Source organism: Callospermophilus lateralis, chromosome 6 (genome assembly GCF_048772815.1).
Source record: "Callospermophilus lateralis isolate mCalLat2 chromosome 6, mCalLat2.hap1, whole genome shotgun sequence".
Classification (NCBI taxonomy): Eukaryota; Metazoa; Chordata; class Mammalia; order Rodentia; family Sciuridae; genus Callospermophilus; species Callospermophilus lateralis.
In genome coordinates, this window is record NC_135310.1 from 88,050,320 (window position 1) to 88,068,511 (window position 18,192).

Below are 18,192 nucleotides of genomic sequence, written 5' to 3' on the forward strand. Positions count from 1 at the left end.
CTTCAAGGAGTCTAACCCTTAGGTTAGAGATGGACATCTTAGAAGCACTAAGTCATTATTTGCCATAGGTAAGGAATGGTTGCTTTCTTTTTCTTTATTTTTTCTTTATTTTTTTTTAAGTAATTCAAGGATGATTCAGGCTGTCTGGAGAGGTGGTGGGTTTATTTTATCTCTTGGAGGTGTTAGTTAAGTTTTGACTGGGTGACAGTTTGGCTAAGATATTTTTGGGCTCTAGATAGCTTTTAACCTTTTATCTTGAGATTCCACAATTCTGAGTACATCTGTGACAATAACCAGACAATCAGTAATGCAATCATGTTTAAAATACACAATTATAAAATTATACTATTTGCTACTAATGAGCAATGACCTACTCCATTACTAATTAGATAAATGACTGTCCCATGTAATGAGCAATGACATCATAGGTTCTGCTTTCCATCTCTTTTTTTCAGTGCATGCCTCATGCTGTCTAAGATTTCCATCTCATACAGGTTGTGATTATACAAACTAAGCTTTAGAATAACTTGGTTTCTGTGATCTGGTTTGCAGATTTAAACAATATTTACCTCCACTTGGAGGTTATACAAATGGCTTTCCATTTCCAAATCCAGATCAACTCTAGTCATTTGTAATTCCTAATTTTTTTGTTATGTAAAGTTATTTAGGAAAAATTGATTTATTTTCCTTTTAATGTTACTGTCCATGCAGTATAAACATATAAGAGAATATAAAACCTCAAAATTTATAGCACTTATTTATAATATGTATTAGATGTATGTACATTATATATATATTGTATATAACCAATTCTTATGGAACATAGATTTTGTAGAAGTTGAATTAATAGCCATAACTGCCAGTTTTGAGCACTTGTGTAGTTATGAGTTTAGAAAATGAAGTCAGGCCTTATATGGCACAACTTAAGTATCTACTAAACAGACTAAAATTTGCTGAAAGTCATGTTGGCTTTGCTTAGAAACCTATATTAGTAGGTGGCAACTGTTTGCTACATATCTCTTGCGTCAGATTGTACATTACAGCAGTTATTAAACCAGGTCTGCTCACTGTCTCACTGTGGCTCCATTCCAACTTTCTTCCACCTCTCTCTAAGTATACAGCTCAGTGCACCTAAATAGAAGTCTGCTAAGTAAAGTCTGTTATGATACACACACACACACACACACACACACACACACAACATAGCTTAATCTTTCAACATATGTGCTATCCCTTCAAATACTGACACCAATAATACAGATTCTTAGAAAATGAGTTTTGTTTTCATTCATTTTCTAGGAAAACAAGGCTTAATTTTTTAGGTTTTAAGTTTTAGTACTAGTCTGAGTAGTGCAACATAAATACTAAGTAGAAAAAATGTTTTGCTAAACATTTTAAATATTTATCCCTCCTTATCTTCCAGCTTAAATGAGCCTAATTTGTATCCTACACTTGGAAAACAACCTCTGCCAAAAGACTTTTTAACAGTTGTTAATATTTTACTATATATAATAATTATATTTGTTAATATTGTTAATGATTATAGAGGTTAATATTTATTTTTTGAAAGGTTAATGTCCTGAGTCAAACAGAACTAGTCCTTGCATTGAACTTATTAGCTGAATGTCTCAAGCAATTCAAACTGCAAAAATGTCTTCATCAGTAAAAAGATACCTGTAGCAGGAGTATTAGTGGGAGGGAGGGAGCACCCCAAAGAGGAGAGAGACCTGCTCATCAGGGTGATGCCAGGATGCAGGGGCTGTCTCTGTGAGCTCTTTAGTCTAGGCATAGAGAGGGCCTCAGAAGAAGTCACACAGGATGACCTGTATGACTCTTTGATGTGCAAGACACTCCTTCAGCATTGAAGGTAAGATGGGGGATCTTCAAGTTTACTGGGTGGGAAAAGCCTGAAACTGGAGTGATCACAATCCATCTCTAACTTTCTCAGCAAAATGCCAATGTGTCCTCCTAAATTTCAGTCAGACAACACTGTTGGCTGGCAGGTGCACATAACAAAATGATAACTCAGCACCTCCTGCCAGGTTGCAGTAAAAGATCCATAACAGAGGCAACTTTTCTTGGCGTTGTTAAGACATGTTCTGTTCTGTGTGAGCAAATTCTTCAGGTTTCCTGTGTTACTTTAATTCGCATATAAAATTGTAATCATTTTACCAGAAACATTCCCAGGAATGGCTAGTCTCTGACCTTTAACCTAAGAGCAACACAGCTTAAACTCCCTGCAACAGTGGGCACGAGGCGTTTCACTTTGCTGGAGGCAGCCAGCTTCCAGGGGCAGGTTGACCCTAACACTGCTTGGCCCCAGGTCTTCTCACACTTTGAACACTTAGGTCTGCTCACTTCTTATAGATATTCTTTTCCTTCCTTTGCTGTTAACCTTTCACCATTTCTCCCCATTGTAGTGTTTGTTCTATCACTTTCCCTCTATATTTGTTGTTTTTAATTCTTAAAGAATTGTGAAACTATATGGGTCATTTTATTAGAATGATGAAGAAGACTGGGTTATGAGTTAGGTCTCAAGTGGCTTTGCTACAGACAGCAGATACACCCCTATCTATTTAATAACATCTGCTATCTATGTTAGCTAAGGGTAACTATAAACACAAAAGAAGCAGATATTTGGGGCCATTATTTTAGGGACAAAAATTACAAACTGTGTTTCACTGTTCTTAAGTTATTTTCCTGCAGGAATCTAATTGTTCAGTGCGTCTCTGCCCTGTTCTGGATTGTTCAGACTGCCAGAGGAGTTGGCTTTGGATAAGTGAATTTTTTTTTAAAATTCTCTTTGATGTCATCATCTTGTAGGAAACATGTCTTTTTATATTCATGAGGTAAAGGGAAGTAGCATTTAAGTTTTCTTTATAACAAGCCCTTGACTTACATTATCATATTGGTTGTTTTTTTCCCCTTTTTTAAAAAAATGTTTTATTTGTTCTTTTTAGTTACACATGACAGTAGAATTTTGACATCATACATACATACATGGAGTATAACTTCCCATTTTTGTGATTGTACATGTGTGGAGTTACACTGGTTGTGTATTCAAATATGAACACAGGAAAGTTATATCTGATTCACTCTACTATCTCATAGTGGTTATTCTTCACAAAATTTCTCTGGGTTCAATAATTCTTCCTCCATTTTATCCAGGCAGAAACATATTCAAAGTCACTCCTTGAACTGAATTATGTTCCCCCTAAGTTGATATGTTGGAGTCTTAAATTCTAAACCTCAGAATATTACCTTATTTGAAGATAGGGACCTTACTGAGGTAATCAAGTTAAAATAAGGTCATTCAAGTGGGCCCTAATCCAACATGACTGATGTTCTTATAAGAAGAAGAAATTTAAACATGGGAGACATAAAGATACAAGAAGAAGATGTTGTCCTCAAGTCAAGGACAGGGTCCTGAAACAGATGCTTCTCTCATGGCTTTCAGAAGGGATTAATCCTTCCAATACCTTGATTTTAGATTTCTATCCTCCAAGAACTGTGAGACAATACATTTCTATGATTTAAGACAACCAGTCTGTGGAAACTTGTTATAGCAGCCGTAGCAAACCAATATAGTCATATAGTATGTGACAAATAATTCAAACTCAGGTCTAATGCCCAAACATGTGCACAGTCTTTTAAATCTCTTTTCTGTGAGTTTGAGTGTTCTGAGGAAGAACCAGCTGGTCAATATGGAGCTGGGCACTGGCTGTCAGAAGGACCAAGAATGCCCTTTGCATTTATTAACAGGAAAGGGAGGGTCCCCATGATATAAACGGTGGAACTGGAAAGCTCACTCTGACCCACTCCCTTGGCTTTCTTTGGAGGGTCGCTCTCAAGTTTCTCCTTGGCAGAGACTGTGCCATGGCATCTGTGTGTGTCTGGAGGACACGGCTGTGTTCTTCAGGTACACCTGAGACTACCACCTCAACACTCCATTATGCTGACTGCCTCCCCCACCTCCCGGGCAGAGGGGACAAAAGTTAGAACTTGGAAACAGAAACTATAATATTTCCTTCAACTGCCAGCAAAGAAACAAGAGGATAAAATGATCAGAAAAATAAACTTCATTCATTAGGTAGAGAATAATCAGAAACTTGTGGGATAAGATGCAGAAACAGCTCATTAAGAAAATCAATGACAGTGACACAGAGAATAAATCATTGGACACATTTAAAACCCTTTGAGATCATATGTTTTTCATTCAAATGAATCTCCACTTGTGCATAGCCATCTCTTTAGTAGCACATGTTATAAACCAAATCAAAACAATCGGTTTAAAATGAAGACATCTTTAAATCTTCACAAATATTTAAAATGTTTCGGGAGCATGCTGATTGAAAAGGTGATGCCATCTGAATTATTATTTGATCATAAAGACCTAGCTGGTATTAATGTCTAAGTGATTCTGAGGGAAGACCATATTTTATAAATTATCCACCTAGATATATTTAGAAAAGTCAACATTATATTAGAAAAATTAAATTTGTCAGTGACATAGATATGTTCCCAAGCATACCAATGTGTGAAAGCTGACTCCACCAAACCTCTAAGACCTAATTGAAGCTGCTTTATTGATGCAAAGATACTCACGGCAGGAAGTGCAAAGAAAGAAATGCCAAGGAGTGCAAAGCCCGCGGAAAGCAATCTTCCCAGCCAAGTTAGGGGAGTTTTGTCTCCATAGCCAATAGTGGTCAATGTAATCTAAAAACAAAATAAACAGAACTTTCAGCTTAAGTACTTGAGAGGGAAGTTAGGACCCATGAACAGGAGACAAAGCAACATTTCCACTAAATCATTACTCAACAAGTCTTGTTGGCGCATTTTATTACTGTGCTTTAATTTTCCATGACGCATAACAGAACTTTGCTTTGTTTAAGGAAAGGAATAACCTACATAGTTGTTCCTCCCGTATAACAGTTTTCCATCTTTTCTAAGTGTCTTCAGGGAAAGGTTATTTAAGTAAGCAGATAATCATCAGTGATACAGAAATGATAGCACTGCAGATTTAGGACTGGATCAGAACCCCAAACAATAATTTATGTTAATTAAGGCTGTCCATCCATTACCTTGGCAGGCACTTCCTGAAGGCTTGGTGTGTGCAAGGTACACGTCATGATTTGTAGTGGAACAAATATGAGAGGTACACAGTTCTTGGCCTAAGATATTAAGGGAGGTGTGTGTCACACACAAATAATTAAAATACAAAAATAGGGCAAGGCAAGGATAGTGATGGAGGCTCAAATAACTTGATGTGGGATTTTAAGAACAATTGATTGTTACTGGTGTGGAGGTTAAATAGGTTTTACTGGGGAGATGTCAATCATAGCTAGGTTTTGAAGGAGGGGTAATATTTTGAAAGACAGAAATGATCAAGAGTGGCCTCTGGGGAGAGGAAACAGGTGACCAGAGGCACAGGGGTGAGAACATACAGTACATTTTGAAAAGTATAAGTAGTTCTCTGGGCTGGGGCATGATGGATTTGAAAAGGCTTAGTGACTTCCTCAGTTTCTTCCATTATTGTTTTATAGTTTTCAGTGTATAGGTCTTTCACCTTCTTATTCAAAAATTCCAAGTTTTTATTTCATTTTTTTGGTGGCTATTGCAAATGGCAATATTCTTTTTCTTTTTCAAATTTCTTTTTCAGAAAGTTTGTTGTAAACATATAGAAGCTAACAATAGAAGGACTGTGGGGTGTGTTTATTTTGTATCCTGCAACTTGACTGAATTTTTCATTGTAACAGGTTTTGTGTGTGTGTGTGTGTGTGTGTGTGTGTATGTGTGTGTGTGTGTTTAATCTTTAGAGTTTTTTCCTACGTATGAGACTATGTACTCAGTAGTAATTGCACTTTTTCCTTTCTTGTTTGGATGGCTTTTATTTCTTTCTCTTACCCAATTGCAAGGACTTCCAGTGCTATAATAAATAGAAGCGGCAAGAGTGGGGCATCCTTGCTCTGTTTTGGATCTTAAAGGAAAGACTTTCAAATTTTCACTGCTGAATATAATGTAAGCTGTGGACTGTCATGTTTGATCTTTATTATATCAAGTTACCTTTCTTCTTTACCTAATTTATTGAGAGTTTTTATCATGAAATGATACTGAAATATTTCAAAGGCTTTTTCTGCATCAAATGAGATGATGTGAAATAAACTCGGCACAAAAAAAACAAATACCACATGGTCTCACTTAAATGTGGAATCTAAAACAATTGAACTTAGAAGCAGAGAGTAGAATAGTAGTTACCAGAGGTGTGAGTTGGGGAGAATGGAATGTTGTTTGTTTTTTTTTCTTTAAAGAGCGATTGCACAATGTTGTGAATATGGCTAATTACAGTGCATAGGATATTTCAAAATTGCTGAGAGTAAATATCAAAATTCTCACCAAAATGATTTGAGGTGTTTGAGGTGGTAGATATATGAATTAGCTTGATTATTATATATTATATTCATAAATCATAACATCCCTTGTACCTCATAAATATGTAAAACAATAATCCATCAACATATAACAAAAACAAAGAGCATTAGTAGAACAGGGGGTTAACTAGATTTGCTCAAGATATATTTTTATTTTGGGTTACCATTCTGGGGATCAAATCCAGGACCTCATACATGCTAACCAAGGTCTTCCACTGAGCCACATCCTCAGCCCCAGGAAGTGTCTTTGAAAATGATAATCAAAGCGTGTCTCTCCCATGGTCTATCAGCTCCAGGGACCCCTATAGCCCTAGAACAAAGTCCCAGCTCCCCTCCAAGGCCTTCAGGGTTTTGCATGATTGGGACTCTTCCCACTTCTCAGCAATCTTCTTCTATCACTCTCCATCTCATACTGCATCCATTAAGCCTGCCCTGATGCTCATCAGCACACTGATCCTTTGCTTGCCTCTGGGTCTTTGCGCTTGCTATTTTCTTTGTGGATTTCTCTTACTCCCAGGTCTCCATTCAGGTAGCTGCTCTACTGTCAGCTCCACAGAAAGACCAACTCTGATTAATGGGTACAGGGGTACAGTTGAATAAGAGGAGTAACTTCTAATGTTTTATAGCACAGGAGAATAACTAGAGCTTTCAATAATCAATAAAATATTTTAAAATATTAGAAAGAATTTAGTATGTTTCCAACACAAAAAAATGATAAGTGTCCATAACAACAGAAACAGCAATTAACCTGCTCTGATTATCATACATTGAGGGTGTGTATGTATGTGCATTTGCTATATGTCAATTAAAAATAAAAAACAAATCTAAAAATGACTATCCCTGATCATCTTATTAAGATTTTTTCCTTGCCAATTGTTCCCTAAATCTTTACTCTGTTCATTTTTTAAAGATTTTTTTCTTTTTAAAATTAGTTAATTTATTTTAATTAGGTATATATGACAGCAGAATGCATTTTGATTCATTATACACAATTGCAACACAACTTTACAATTCTAGGGTTGCACATGATGTAGCTTTGTGCCACATGTGCAGTCATACATGTACCTAGGGTAATGATGTCCATCTCATTCCACCATCTTTCCTGCCACCATGCACCCTCTCTGCTTTCCCTCCTCTTTGCCCATTCAAAGTTCCTCCATTTTTTCCCATGTCTCCCTGTTATGGACCAGCATCCATTTATCAGTGAGAACATTTGGCCTTTGGTTTTTGGGATTGGCTTACTTCGCTTAGCATGATATTCTCCAACTCCATCCATTTACTGGCAAATGACATAATTTAATTTTTTTAATGTTGAGTAATATGCCATTGTGTGTGTGTGTGTGTGTGTGTGTGTGTGTGTGTGTATCACATTTTCTTTATGCATTCATCTATTGAAGGGCATCTAGGTTTCTTCCACAGTTTAGCTACTGTGAATAATTGCTGCTATAAACATTGATGTGGCTGCATTACCATAGTATACTGATTTTAAGTCCCTTGGGTATAGACTGAGGAGTGGGATAGCTGGATCAAATGTTGATTCCATTCCAAGTTTCTGAGGAATCTCCATACTACTTTCCAGATTGGTTGCACCAATTTGCAGTCCCACCAGCAATGTATGAGTGTAATGTTTACCCCACATCCTCACCAACATTTATTGTTGTCTGTATTCTTAATAGCTCCCATTCTGACTGGCGTGAGATGAAATCTTAGAGTAGTTTTGATTTGCATTTCTCTAATTACTAGAGATGTTGAACATTTTTTAATATATGTGTTGATCAAATTTTCATCTTAACCCTTTTATTGATTGGCTTGTTTTTTTGTGTGTGTTAAGTTTTTTTGAGTTCTTTATATATCCTGGAGATTAGTGCTCTATCCGATGTGTGTGTGGCAAAAATTTGCTCCCAAATATGTAGGCTCTCTGTTCACCTCATTGATTGTTTCTTTTGTTGAGAAGAAGCTTTTTGGTTTGAGTCCATCCCATCTATTAATTCTTGATTTTATTTCTTGAGCTTTAGGAGTCTTGTATTCTATTCATTTTTATTTATAGATGATAGCAATATCTTAAATAGTATATTGATTAAATTTACTTGTTCGCTGGTTTCCCTGCTAGAATGTGTCTTGCTTACAGCTGAATCCAAGCACTGTGACTGGTATACAGTAGTAGTCACTCAATAGATATGCACTGAATGAATTAAAAAAACCTTAGGTGGTGGGTTAAGAATTCTGTTTCCTGTTTTAAAGCAAGGAAATACTTACAAAAGGTTTTTAAGGCAGTGTAAATTGAAATTGTATTGGTTTTAGAAATTGAAATTTTAGCAGAAAATGTTTAGAGTGGATTGGAGCAGGGAGAAATGAGAGGTGGAGAAAACAGTTAAGAGATTGTATGGAAATGAAAAGTAGAGAGACATGTTTAGGAAGTTCAATAGAAATATGTTTACTGCATGTCTGGGGTAAAGGGAAAGACTAAAAAATGATTTTAAAAGTTCAAGTGGCAAGATGTTTGTGGCATAAATAAAAAATACAACAATGAAAAAGAGAAGGTTTTAGAGTAAAGGTGAAGAGTTTGTTTTTGCAAATAATGGTTTTTAAAATGTCAGTGTGACGGATGTAGTCAAGTCTAGCAGAAATTTGAGAATGAGAGCTTGATTTTGAGAAAGATTGGGTTTGGCATGATATTTGGGTTTTGAAATCTGGCACAGAATGATCCTTGAAGCTTTGCACATAAATGACATTACAAAGTAAGAAAAGAAAAGGTTCAAGGACAGAAAGAGATATTTATGGGATGGAAAAGAAAGAAAAATATGGTTCTTCAATAATAGGAAACAATTTAAAAGCCTATATAAATGAAACCCTACTGGAGAAGAGAGGGACTGTTACAGAGGATCAGGAAATTCCTGATGTTACAGAGTAATAGGGAATCAGGAGAATGATGATTGAGAAAAGGTACCAACATCTTGTGGGTAAGCGGTTTTGAAGGAGCTCTGAGAGTGATTGCTCATGCCATGCCATCTTACCTGGGCTTTGAAGGGGAGGGTACCATTCTGAGAGACAGAAACAATAAAAGGAGATAGACTCCAGGATACCACCTTGCAGAAGCATTCAGCTGAGCAGGAAATCCTTCCTAGGAGAACTTTTTTTCTCTTCACTTCCATGGTTTTTCCTGTGTTTCTGGTAGCTCATCTTCTGTGGCTCCCTCCTACTCCTTTACATCTTTGGGCATTGGATTCCTAAGATTTGACTTTAGGTCTTTTAAAAATTATTCTTCTTGGACTTTCTTTTTTCTTGCTTTCTTTCTCTCTCTCTCTTTTCCCAGGTGATCTTAAATGTTCTTATGGATTTAGGTACCATTTTTATGCTGAACCCATCAGATTTATATTTTTAAGTCAAGCCACTCTTCTGAGTTTTAAATTCACTTATCTGTTGATATTTCTATTTGGATATCACAGAGTCATTAAACTGAACTCCTATTTTCTTCCAGTCTGTGAATTCCCAAATGTTTCCCCTTTCATCTTATTCAAGAGTACTACCATCCATCCAGTGGCTCATGTCAGAAGCCTTGGAAGCATCCTACTTACTCCTTTCTCTGGATGCCCCTCCTCACTGAAATAATCAGCAAGTCCTGTTGTTTGTTTGTATTTATTTCAGTTATTGAAAATTCATTCCCTTCTCTCTGTCTCCACTGCCACCCTGGTAGGCCAGAATGTTACAGTATCTGCTCTCTCTGTTTTTATTCTTGTTTTCCTCTATTTCCTTCTTTATATACTTGCAAGAAGTACCATTTTCTTATTCTCCTCAAAAAAAATCTTTCAATGGTAATCTGTCGAATTAAGAAGAAATTCACCCTGGAAAGGGGCTGTAAGGGCGAGAGGGCATCAAATTCAAGTTGACAAGAGGCTTCTGGAGTGGAAGAGGTCATCTGTGGTCAGAGAGATGGAATTTGTCAAGTTAATCATATGTCACCAGAAGTGTCAGTGTGGGACCCTTGATTTCTTTAAGAATGTCAAAATAAAGGGGGCGATTTTATTATAGATTTCTAATTTTAAATATGTGGGAAAGATTTTAATCTACTAAGTCTACTATACTTTTCTTCAAAATATTTTTTATAACAGCTTATTAATAATTATCTACTGAAGGTGAAATTTCATGTTTTGGTTACAGCAAAAATGTTCTCTCTCATGGTTTGAAAGACCTAAAAAATAACACATTTGAGTTATTCTTCTTGGTTCAAGTGCTGACAGTGTAGCCGCCTAGGGTCCCGCTGGCTGGGTGAAGACTCTTCCTACCTTCTCCCTGGACTCTGGGCCCAGCTTTTTGGATGACCACATTTCAGAGTGCAGAAACCTGAAGAGCCAGCAGCTGACCCCCTGACCTCCTCAACTTCTTTTGTTCTGATGTCGCTAGGACAGAGAATTTCTTGGTTGACCGCACAGGGGCCTTTTGTCTCTAGGGTAGGCCTGGGAAGGATTTGGCAACAGGTGGAAGTTTGTCTCCTTCATGCCAAGGAGGGAGGTGGTGGGAGTTGCCTTTGTTTCTTGCCCAAAAACCGCATCACTTCACTTCTGTGGATGCAAAGGGGGCAACTGGGCTTCGCTGTGTGAACTGAGAGCACCAGACGAATTATGAAGTCTCTAAGGTGCACTTAGAATTAAAAGATGTGAATCTTCTCCAGGAATTCACAATGACCCATCTGGTTGATCTAGCTGCCAGCTTTCTAAGGCAAGGACCAGCTGCATTCAATAAAGCCGTCTTTGGATTGAGCCCTGCATAGAGATAACCAATTTCTTTTTGTACTTTCAGGTGAAGCTTCCCTTGAAGTACCAGTAAGTCTCCTTGGGCCAGTACAGCTGTATTCTATTTCTTTTCTTTTCCAAGCACTGGAAAGGCCTTGCTAATGTCAATCAGTTGATCGTTCGCACATGAAGTGAGAAGCAGAAGCCTCTTGTGTGCTTATCCTAAACAATAAACCACTTCGGTCTTTCAGAAATCTCATGAATCTTTCCTTGGATGTGCCCATTAAGGATTACTTTCATGTAGGTTCAGAGTCAGAGGAAGGCTGGCCCATGTAAGACCCTGAAGACCCTTCAGGACACTGGGGGGAGATTCTGGAACAGTGGTTTGTTTCAGAGAAACTTGAGGCCACCTGTAAGCTCTTCAGGGGTTCGGGGGAGGGGGGGGGAGACCACACCTGAACTTTACAGTTGAATTAGATGATGGAGCAATTGATTTATCTTCTTGGAAAACTCTTCACAGATCTCCAAGATCCTTTGTAGCTTGACGTGGTGTGATGAGTTTTATTGTGTCTTATCATCTCTGTATGCAGCAGCTCCCACACCAAGTTCATTGGTGACTCCAACTCAGAAGGGCGGATGGTGATTATTAATTACAGTATACAGGTAACATAGTGATGTGGACTGCTTGAACTTGTAGAGAAATGGTTGATTTTGAAAAACTGAAATCTAATAATGAAGTACTATTATAACAAAAAAGAAATCCCTTGAAATACCAGTTTCTTTAGGGATCCCACACTGACAAAGTAATAGAGTAAGTAATATATTTTCTTTGAAGATACCTTCATCACCCCTGTGTTAATTCCTTGCCACTTCTAAATGTGCATACAACTTAGGGTTCAAGAACTAAGCACAGTGGATAGTGGTAAATCCAATGCCTTCATTCATCTTGGAGTCAAATCCAGTGCCTCTGTTCATTTTGGATTAGTCTTGGGGATGCTTCATGACTGCATACAGGTGAGCTGGGTGGGAATGACAGGGACTGGGTGGGTTCAGGAAGGTAGAAGGAACTGAAAATAAGTCATTTAATGGGTTCTCCCTGTACTAATACATTTTTGATAATTCCTGAGTCAAGGCATTTAATTCCCTTCCAAGATATAGCGTTAAAAGTGAATCACGATACAGTAAACTTTTACTCTGTAAAGCAAATGAATGTAAAAGGAATGGACTGAACTATAGTGCAATTGAACTAATGTAAAATAAAATAAATGTTCTTATGAGAGATTCCTGGTATTCTATGTAGGTGAGATGATTTTCTGATATTATGTATTAACACCATGATAATATAAAGAGAAGCTTTCTTGATTGAAACTTCTGTGATGATTAATTGGCCACTTAGAAATTTGATTAAAGTACATCATCACAAACAGGTAAATATGTTAAATATATTATTTCAACTTAAAACCCACAAATGTATATTTATTTCCTAATATTCTTGATGAAAAGCATAGTTTGCAGTTGAACTTATGCTCCATTTTCTTTGCATAAACCTCACCCATAATAAATTGTTTTTCTTAATTTTAATTTTTTTTCATAAGTTGTATTTTTAGTGGAGCATGAATACAGTGGAGATATCTAAGTTTAGAGTCCTAGCTATTTCAAGGTTTCACAGATATATATATATATATATATATATATATATATATATATATATATATATATGTATGTATTTAGAATTTTGCATTTATTGAAATTTTCTAAGGCATTCTATTCCATTTTTAATAGGATCATCCATCTTTCTTTCTGTACCATATATCATCAACTTATGCAACAATATAAACTTAAGCATGCCATTATATTTTAAATACAACTGCTGTAAAAATATTTTGAAATGAACACATTGAACTCTGCAAACATTCAGACAATGGTGAGAAGAGAATCCTGTGGATATTGAAGAGCACCTGGTATGCTACAAGCCTCAGTCAGTATGTTTCCTAGGAGGGAAATGATGGCTGGAAAGCCTTATTGAAGGGGAATAAAAGGGCATATTTGGGATGTCAAGTTGTTGAGTATAAAATATTACATACAAAGCTTGCTTTGAGAAAGACTATAAGGATTTTGGCATGATTTTTGATGCTAAATGTGGCTGATGAAAATTTTTCTATATACCTGAGGTAATAATTTCAAGCACATAGACTCAAGTGGAATCTGTATGCAGATGTTGACTCAAGATCAGATTTACACTATCTGCTGCTGCATGCATCTTTCTTTTAAACCAATAACCGTATGATCATTACAAGAATAGCAGCAAACAGAAAGAAAAAAAAAACTGGCCTTCAAGAACAAGTCATTACCAGAAAAAATTGCTTCAGGAAAACCCAATTGCAAGTTATTTTAGAATAAATTTAAAGCAAATCTAAAGGAGAGAAAAAATAACGCCAGGAAAGGAGGAGTTAATAATAGAAAATAACTTCAGGAAAATCCATTCTTAAATTATTCAGAATAAATCTTAAGCAATTAAGGAGAAAAATAACAGAAAATTACATTAAATGGAGCTCCACCTTGCAACCAGAAGATTCTCTTTTCCAGGAGTGGCCGGTGCCTCATCTAACAGTCACTTCCACTAGCCACTCTGTCTGCCACAAGGCCCTTTTAGTTGCTCATTTCAGATCCCAGAACATTTTTTTCATCACAATCTCCAATTCCCAAGCCCCTCTGTGCTTAAATGGTGAGTCTGCAACAAAGCCTATAGTTTTGTTTTGTTCCTTTTGTTATAAGGACCCTTCCATTGAACATCTGCAACAGTGCTGGTGTAGACCTGCAATAGCTGCCATCTTTGGGCACTTGCTACATTCTTGGTAGAAAGCCCCTTTATCTGTTATCTAAATTAATCTGTTAACTAGATGCATTCCTTCCCTAGTATGGAGCTGTTTTCAGGGATCAAAGTTCTTAAAATTGTTATTTGCTATGAGCAGTGTTGATCACACCACAGTATTCCCCCAAAACTTGTTTTGGGGACAGTTCTCATAATCTTTTTTGGTGGGATTGAACACAGGGGCACTTGGCCACTGAGCCACATCCCCATCCCTATTTTGTATTTTTTAGAGATAGGGTCTTACTGAGTTACTTAGGGTCTCACTTTTGCTGAGGCTGGCTTTGAACACATGATACTCCTGCCTCCATAGAAGGAATTTACTATTTAATACTTGGAATTCACTGGCACAATGTGTCTATAGAAAATGAAATATATTTTGGCAATTTATGTTGATACTTTGTACTCTTTTAATAAAGGGGATTTATTTATTTTTATTTCTTTTCTTGTTCTCCCCCCACCACTCCCAAAGCCTAGTACTTAGAAATACTCCAACTCAGGATGTTTTCTTTAATTTTCCTATTTAATTTTGATACTTCCATAGTTATTAGGAGCTCATTACATGCAAACTAGACTTTTTTTTTTTTTGTATTGAGCATTGATCCCAAATCCCAAGAGTGTGTTACCACTGAATTACATGCCCAATACTTTTTTGTTTGTTTATTTTTCATTTTAAGACAGGGTCTAACTAAGTTGTCGAGGGCTTCTAAACTGCTGAGGTTGGCTTTGAACTTGTGATCCTCCTGTCTCAGCCTCCTGAGTTACTGGGATTATAGGTATGAGCCACCATGCCTGGCCAATCTGGACGATTTTACTAAAAAATTATCTAGACAAACCTTTCATGAAAGTTTTTATTAATATATAACATATGGTATAATAGTCTAAATTTATTTCATTTAACACTGAGACCTACTGTATATTCTTTTTACAATAAATAGAAATAATAAGTCTTCTTGCTTCTCTCTCTCTCTTTTTTTTAGGTGTCAAACAATTTCATTAATGAGTCAGTATCAAAAAAAATGCTGTGGACCAACAATTTTTCTTTCATTTGAAGCTTGATATGTAAGAAAATTTTTACTCTCATATCAAATCTAGAGTTTTTAAACGGAAACATAATTAAGGCATTTAGAAAACTGTTTAGGTTAAATGTCAGTCAAAAGAGTACTACTGAAATGGAAATCATTGAAAATATGTTGCTTTCCCCTGAAAGTCACAGATTACGACCTTTGAAAACCTGTTATGTGTGTTACTCTGGCAGAAGAAACTACCTGGTGACTAAGTAAGAGATATATTAAGAGTTTCCTACACACTGTTTAATACGCAATACAACGCTTCTTATTAGCAATAAAGAGAAAGGGAAGACTAGTGGAAAAAGGGACAGAGAGCTGCCAGGCTGAATTCCCCAATCACTGCAGACCAAGTAACAATCTAGCACTCAAAAAATGCTACTGGTGATTTATAAAAGAACCTTTCTTTGTTGGACCAAATGGGAAAAGTGCACATGAATGCTTCAGTAATTGAAAGACATTAGAATTATCCAAGAGAAGCAAAAACTAAGCTTAAATTCAAGCCATTCCCTCAAAGGCTGGGAGGATATTGCTTTCCCTTCACTAGAAAGAAAAGCCTCTGTTTTCTCAGTTTACATAGTTAATCCTACCACAAGTAATGATTTTCATTTGCTCTCCACATATAAAAAAGTATTTTAAGAATGTCAGATGACTGCTCTCTTTTGCGTTTCCACTCTTTTCCTTTCAAAATGTCTATTATTGCTTGTGGGTCGTGAAGAGGAGTTGGAAGCCAAATTATTAATGCAACAGAATGCTTTGTTACCAATGGCACAGTCTTGTAGACATTTACACAGGTAATTTTAAGAAGTCATAATCTTTAGGTGAATGTATTTCTGACTTTTATTCATTTTATTGTTTCTACACAACCCACAAATATGCCAAGTTCTGCTTAATTCAGCCCTGACAATTTTTCCTTGTTCCTGGTAGGAAGTTCTACATCTTGCTGTTGAACCTGTGATGAGTAGTGGCATAATGAACAATTGGTAACTTCAATCTGTCCTCCACAAAAAACGAAAAACAAAAACAAAAAGTATTTTCATCTATGTTTGTGAAAATGATATATTTTTATTTTGCAACAATCTAGCACTCAAAAACTATACTGATGCCGGGTCACACCTATAATCCCAGTAGCTCTGGAGGCTGAGACAGGAGGATTGAGAGTTCAAAGCCAGCTAACCAACTCAGTGAGACCCTGTCTCTAAATAAATAGAAAATAAGGCTGGGGATGTGGCTCAGTGGCTGAGTGCCCGAGTTCAATCCCTGGTACTAACATAAATAAATAAATAAATTATAAATCATCAATTTATTTAAATAAATTGATGATTTATAAAAGAATCTTTCTTTGTTGGACCAAAGATTGTGGAAATTCTTTAGAAAATTATAAATGCTTATATTTCCATATAACATAAGCTAGGTTATGCTGCTAAATTTTGTGGCAGATAAGAACAAAACTTTTTTTTTTTTTTCATTATAGATCAGCTGGGATTGTGCTTCTCGTCTCACTCTGAGAGCCTAGCAGATGGAGCAGCCATCAGCTCAAACATTGTCTGTCTCCCAAGGCAGAAGGAAAGAGAAACATTCTTGCTTCTGGTAATGTTTTCTCACCATCTACCAGCAATTTCTAAACCAGTGCCAGATAATTTTAGGCTTTTTGTTATTGTTGTTGTTGCAGCAGCACAACCTGGTGTATGCTGACTGATGGGGATACTACTTTGGTGCAAATATGAAACAGAGGAAATAAGAGAGGTGCTACTAAAAACATGCCCCAGAATATTTACCTGTCTCCTAAGATAACTCAGTAAACCACTTTGTTTAAAAACCAAAGTTAGCAATGAGGTTATTAAGGTTAAGGTCAGGATGCTGCTAACAAGTCAGCATTCCTGCTTCAACTTTTATACAAACAAGTCTTTAATAGAGAAACATTTATTCCACAACCAAAAATTGCAACCTTGGTGACGACTCAGATACTTTTCTGACACATAATGATTAGCTCAGCACAGGGCCAGAAAGTGAGGTTGGCACAGCAATACCCCTCCCAGATGCTGAAATAACAACCTCATGTTTTAAAAACGACCTTTTAAACTCACTGGATCATTTGGAACATACTTCCCCTGAGTTTTATAACATTTTAACTCTATCCTTTCTACCATTTCATCATAAGCTTCCTGTTGGAGCTAAAGATAGTCATAAACAAATTCTGTGGTTGTATCTCAAAAAGGAAACATACGTAAAGTCCAATTATAATATATTTTTTTTTTTCTGAGAATGGAAGAGCTCTACTTCCTAAAGTGTAATGTACATTTGCAAAGTGCCCTTTGACAGACAAAAATGGCACCTTTGAACAAATAGCCTCTCTTTTTTAGAAATCACTCGAAAGAACTAGGTGAATACATTTAACATCTGATTACAAAGTAAGTAACAAGAAGGGTTTCCCACTAGGGATCATTCAGTGAGCAGGAGTTTCAACATGACTGAATTTTTTCATGACTAAAGTCATCCATTAAGTTCCAATGAGCATGTGCATAACATATTTCCCATGTAATTGGGACATCAAAAAGTTCTGACCTTTTAGTTAAGTGAAATGAAATGTTTCTCTTAGTCTGATGAATAAATGGGTCCTTTTTAAAAAAAAAATCCATACACATTTAATTCTGTTTATGTGATTCTCATTATGATCTTGTTTGGAAATGAGTTGTCCTACAATGAGTCTTACAGTGAACGAGTCCCTCTTCTGATCCACGCAGCAATTACTTAGCAGTAGTACTCTTCTACATTAAAATCCATTCTTAAGAGTTCCACTTGGGAGGTTGTGAGGGGAATGGGAAAATAAACAAGGAGAGAAATGAATTACAGTAGATGGGGTAGAGAGAGAAGATGGGAAGGGAGGGGAGAGGGGATAGTAGAGGATAGGAAAGGTAGCAGAATACAACAGTTACTAATAGGACATTATGTAAAAATGTGGATGTGTAACCGATGTGATTCTGCAATCTGTATTTGGAGTAAAAATGGGAGTTCATAACCCACTTAAATCTAATGTATGAAATATGATATGTCAAGAGCTTTGTAATGGTTTGAACAACCAATAAAAAAAAAGAAAA

General features: G+C 36.4%; 1 protein-coding gene across 3 annotated transcripts in view; it reads right to left on the reverse strand.

Moving 5' to 3' along the window:
• Positions 1-18,192, reverse strand: part of Kcnq5 (potassium voltage-gated channel subfamily Q member 5) — a 529,894-nt gene that overhangs the window by 76,946 nt on the left and 434,756 nt on the right. For all 3 annotated transcript variants that reach the window (XM_076858500.2, XM_076858499.2, XM_076858501.2), the window contains exon 6: positions 4,606-4,716. In XM_076858500.2, coding sequence (XP_076714615.1) covers positions 4,606-4,716 — 111 coding nt within the window. The remainder of the gene's footprint in view (positions 1-4,605; positions 4,717-18,192) is intronic.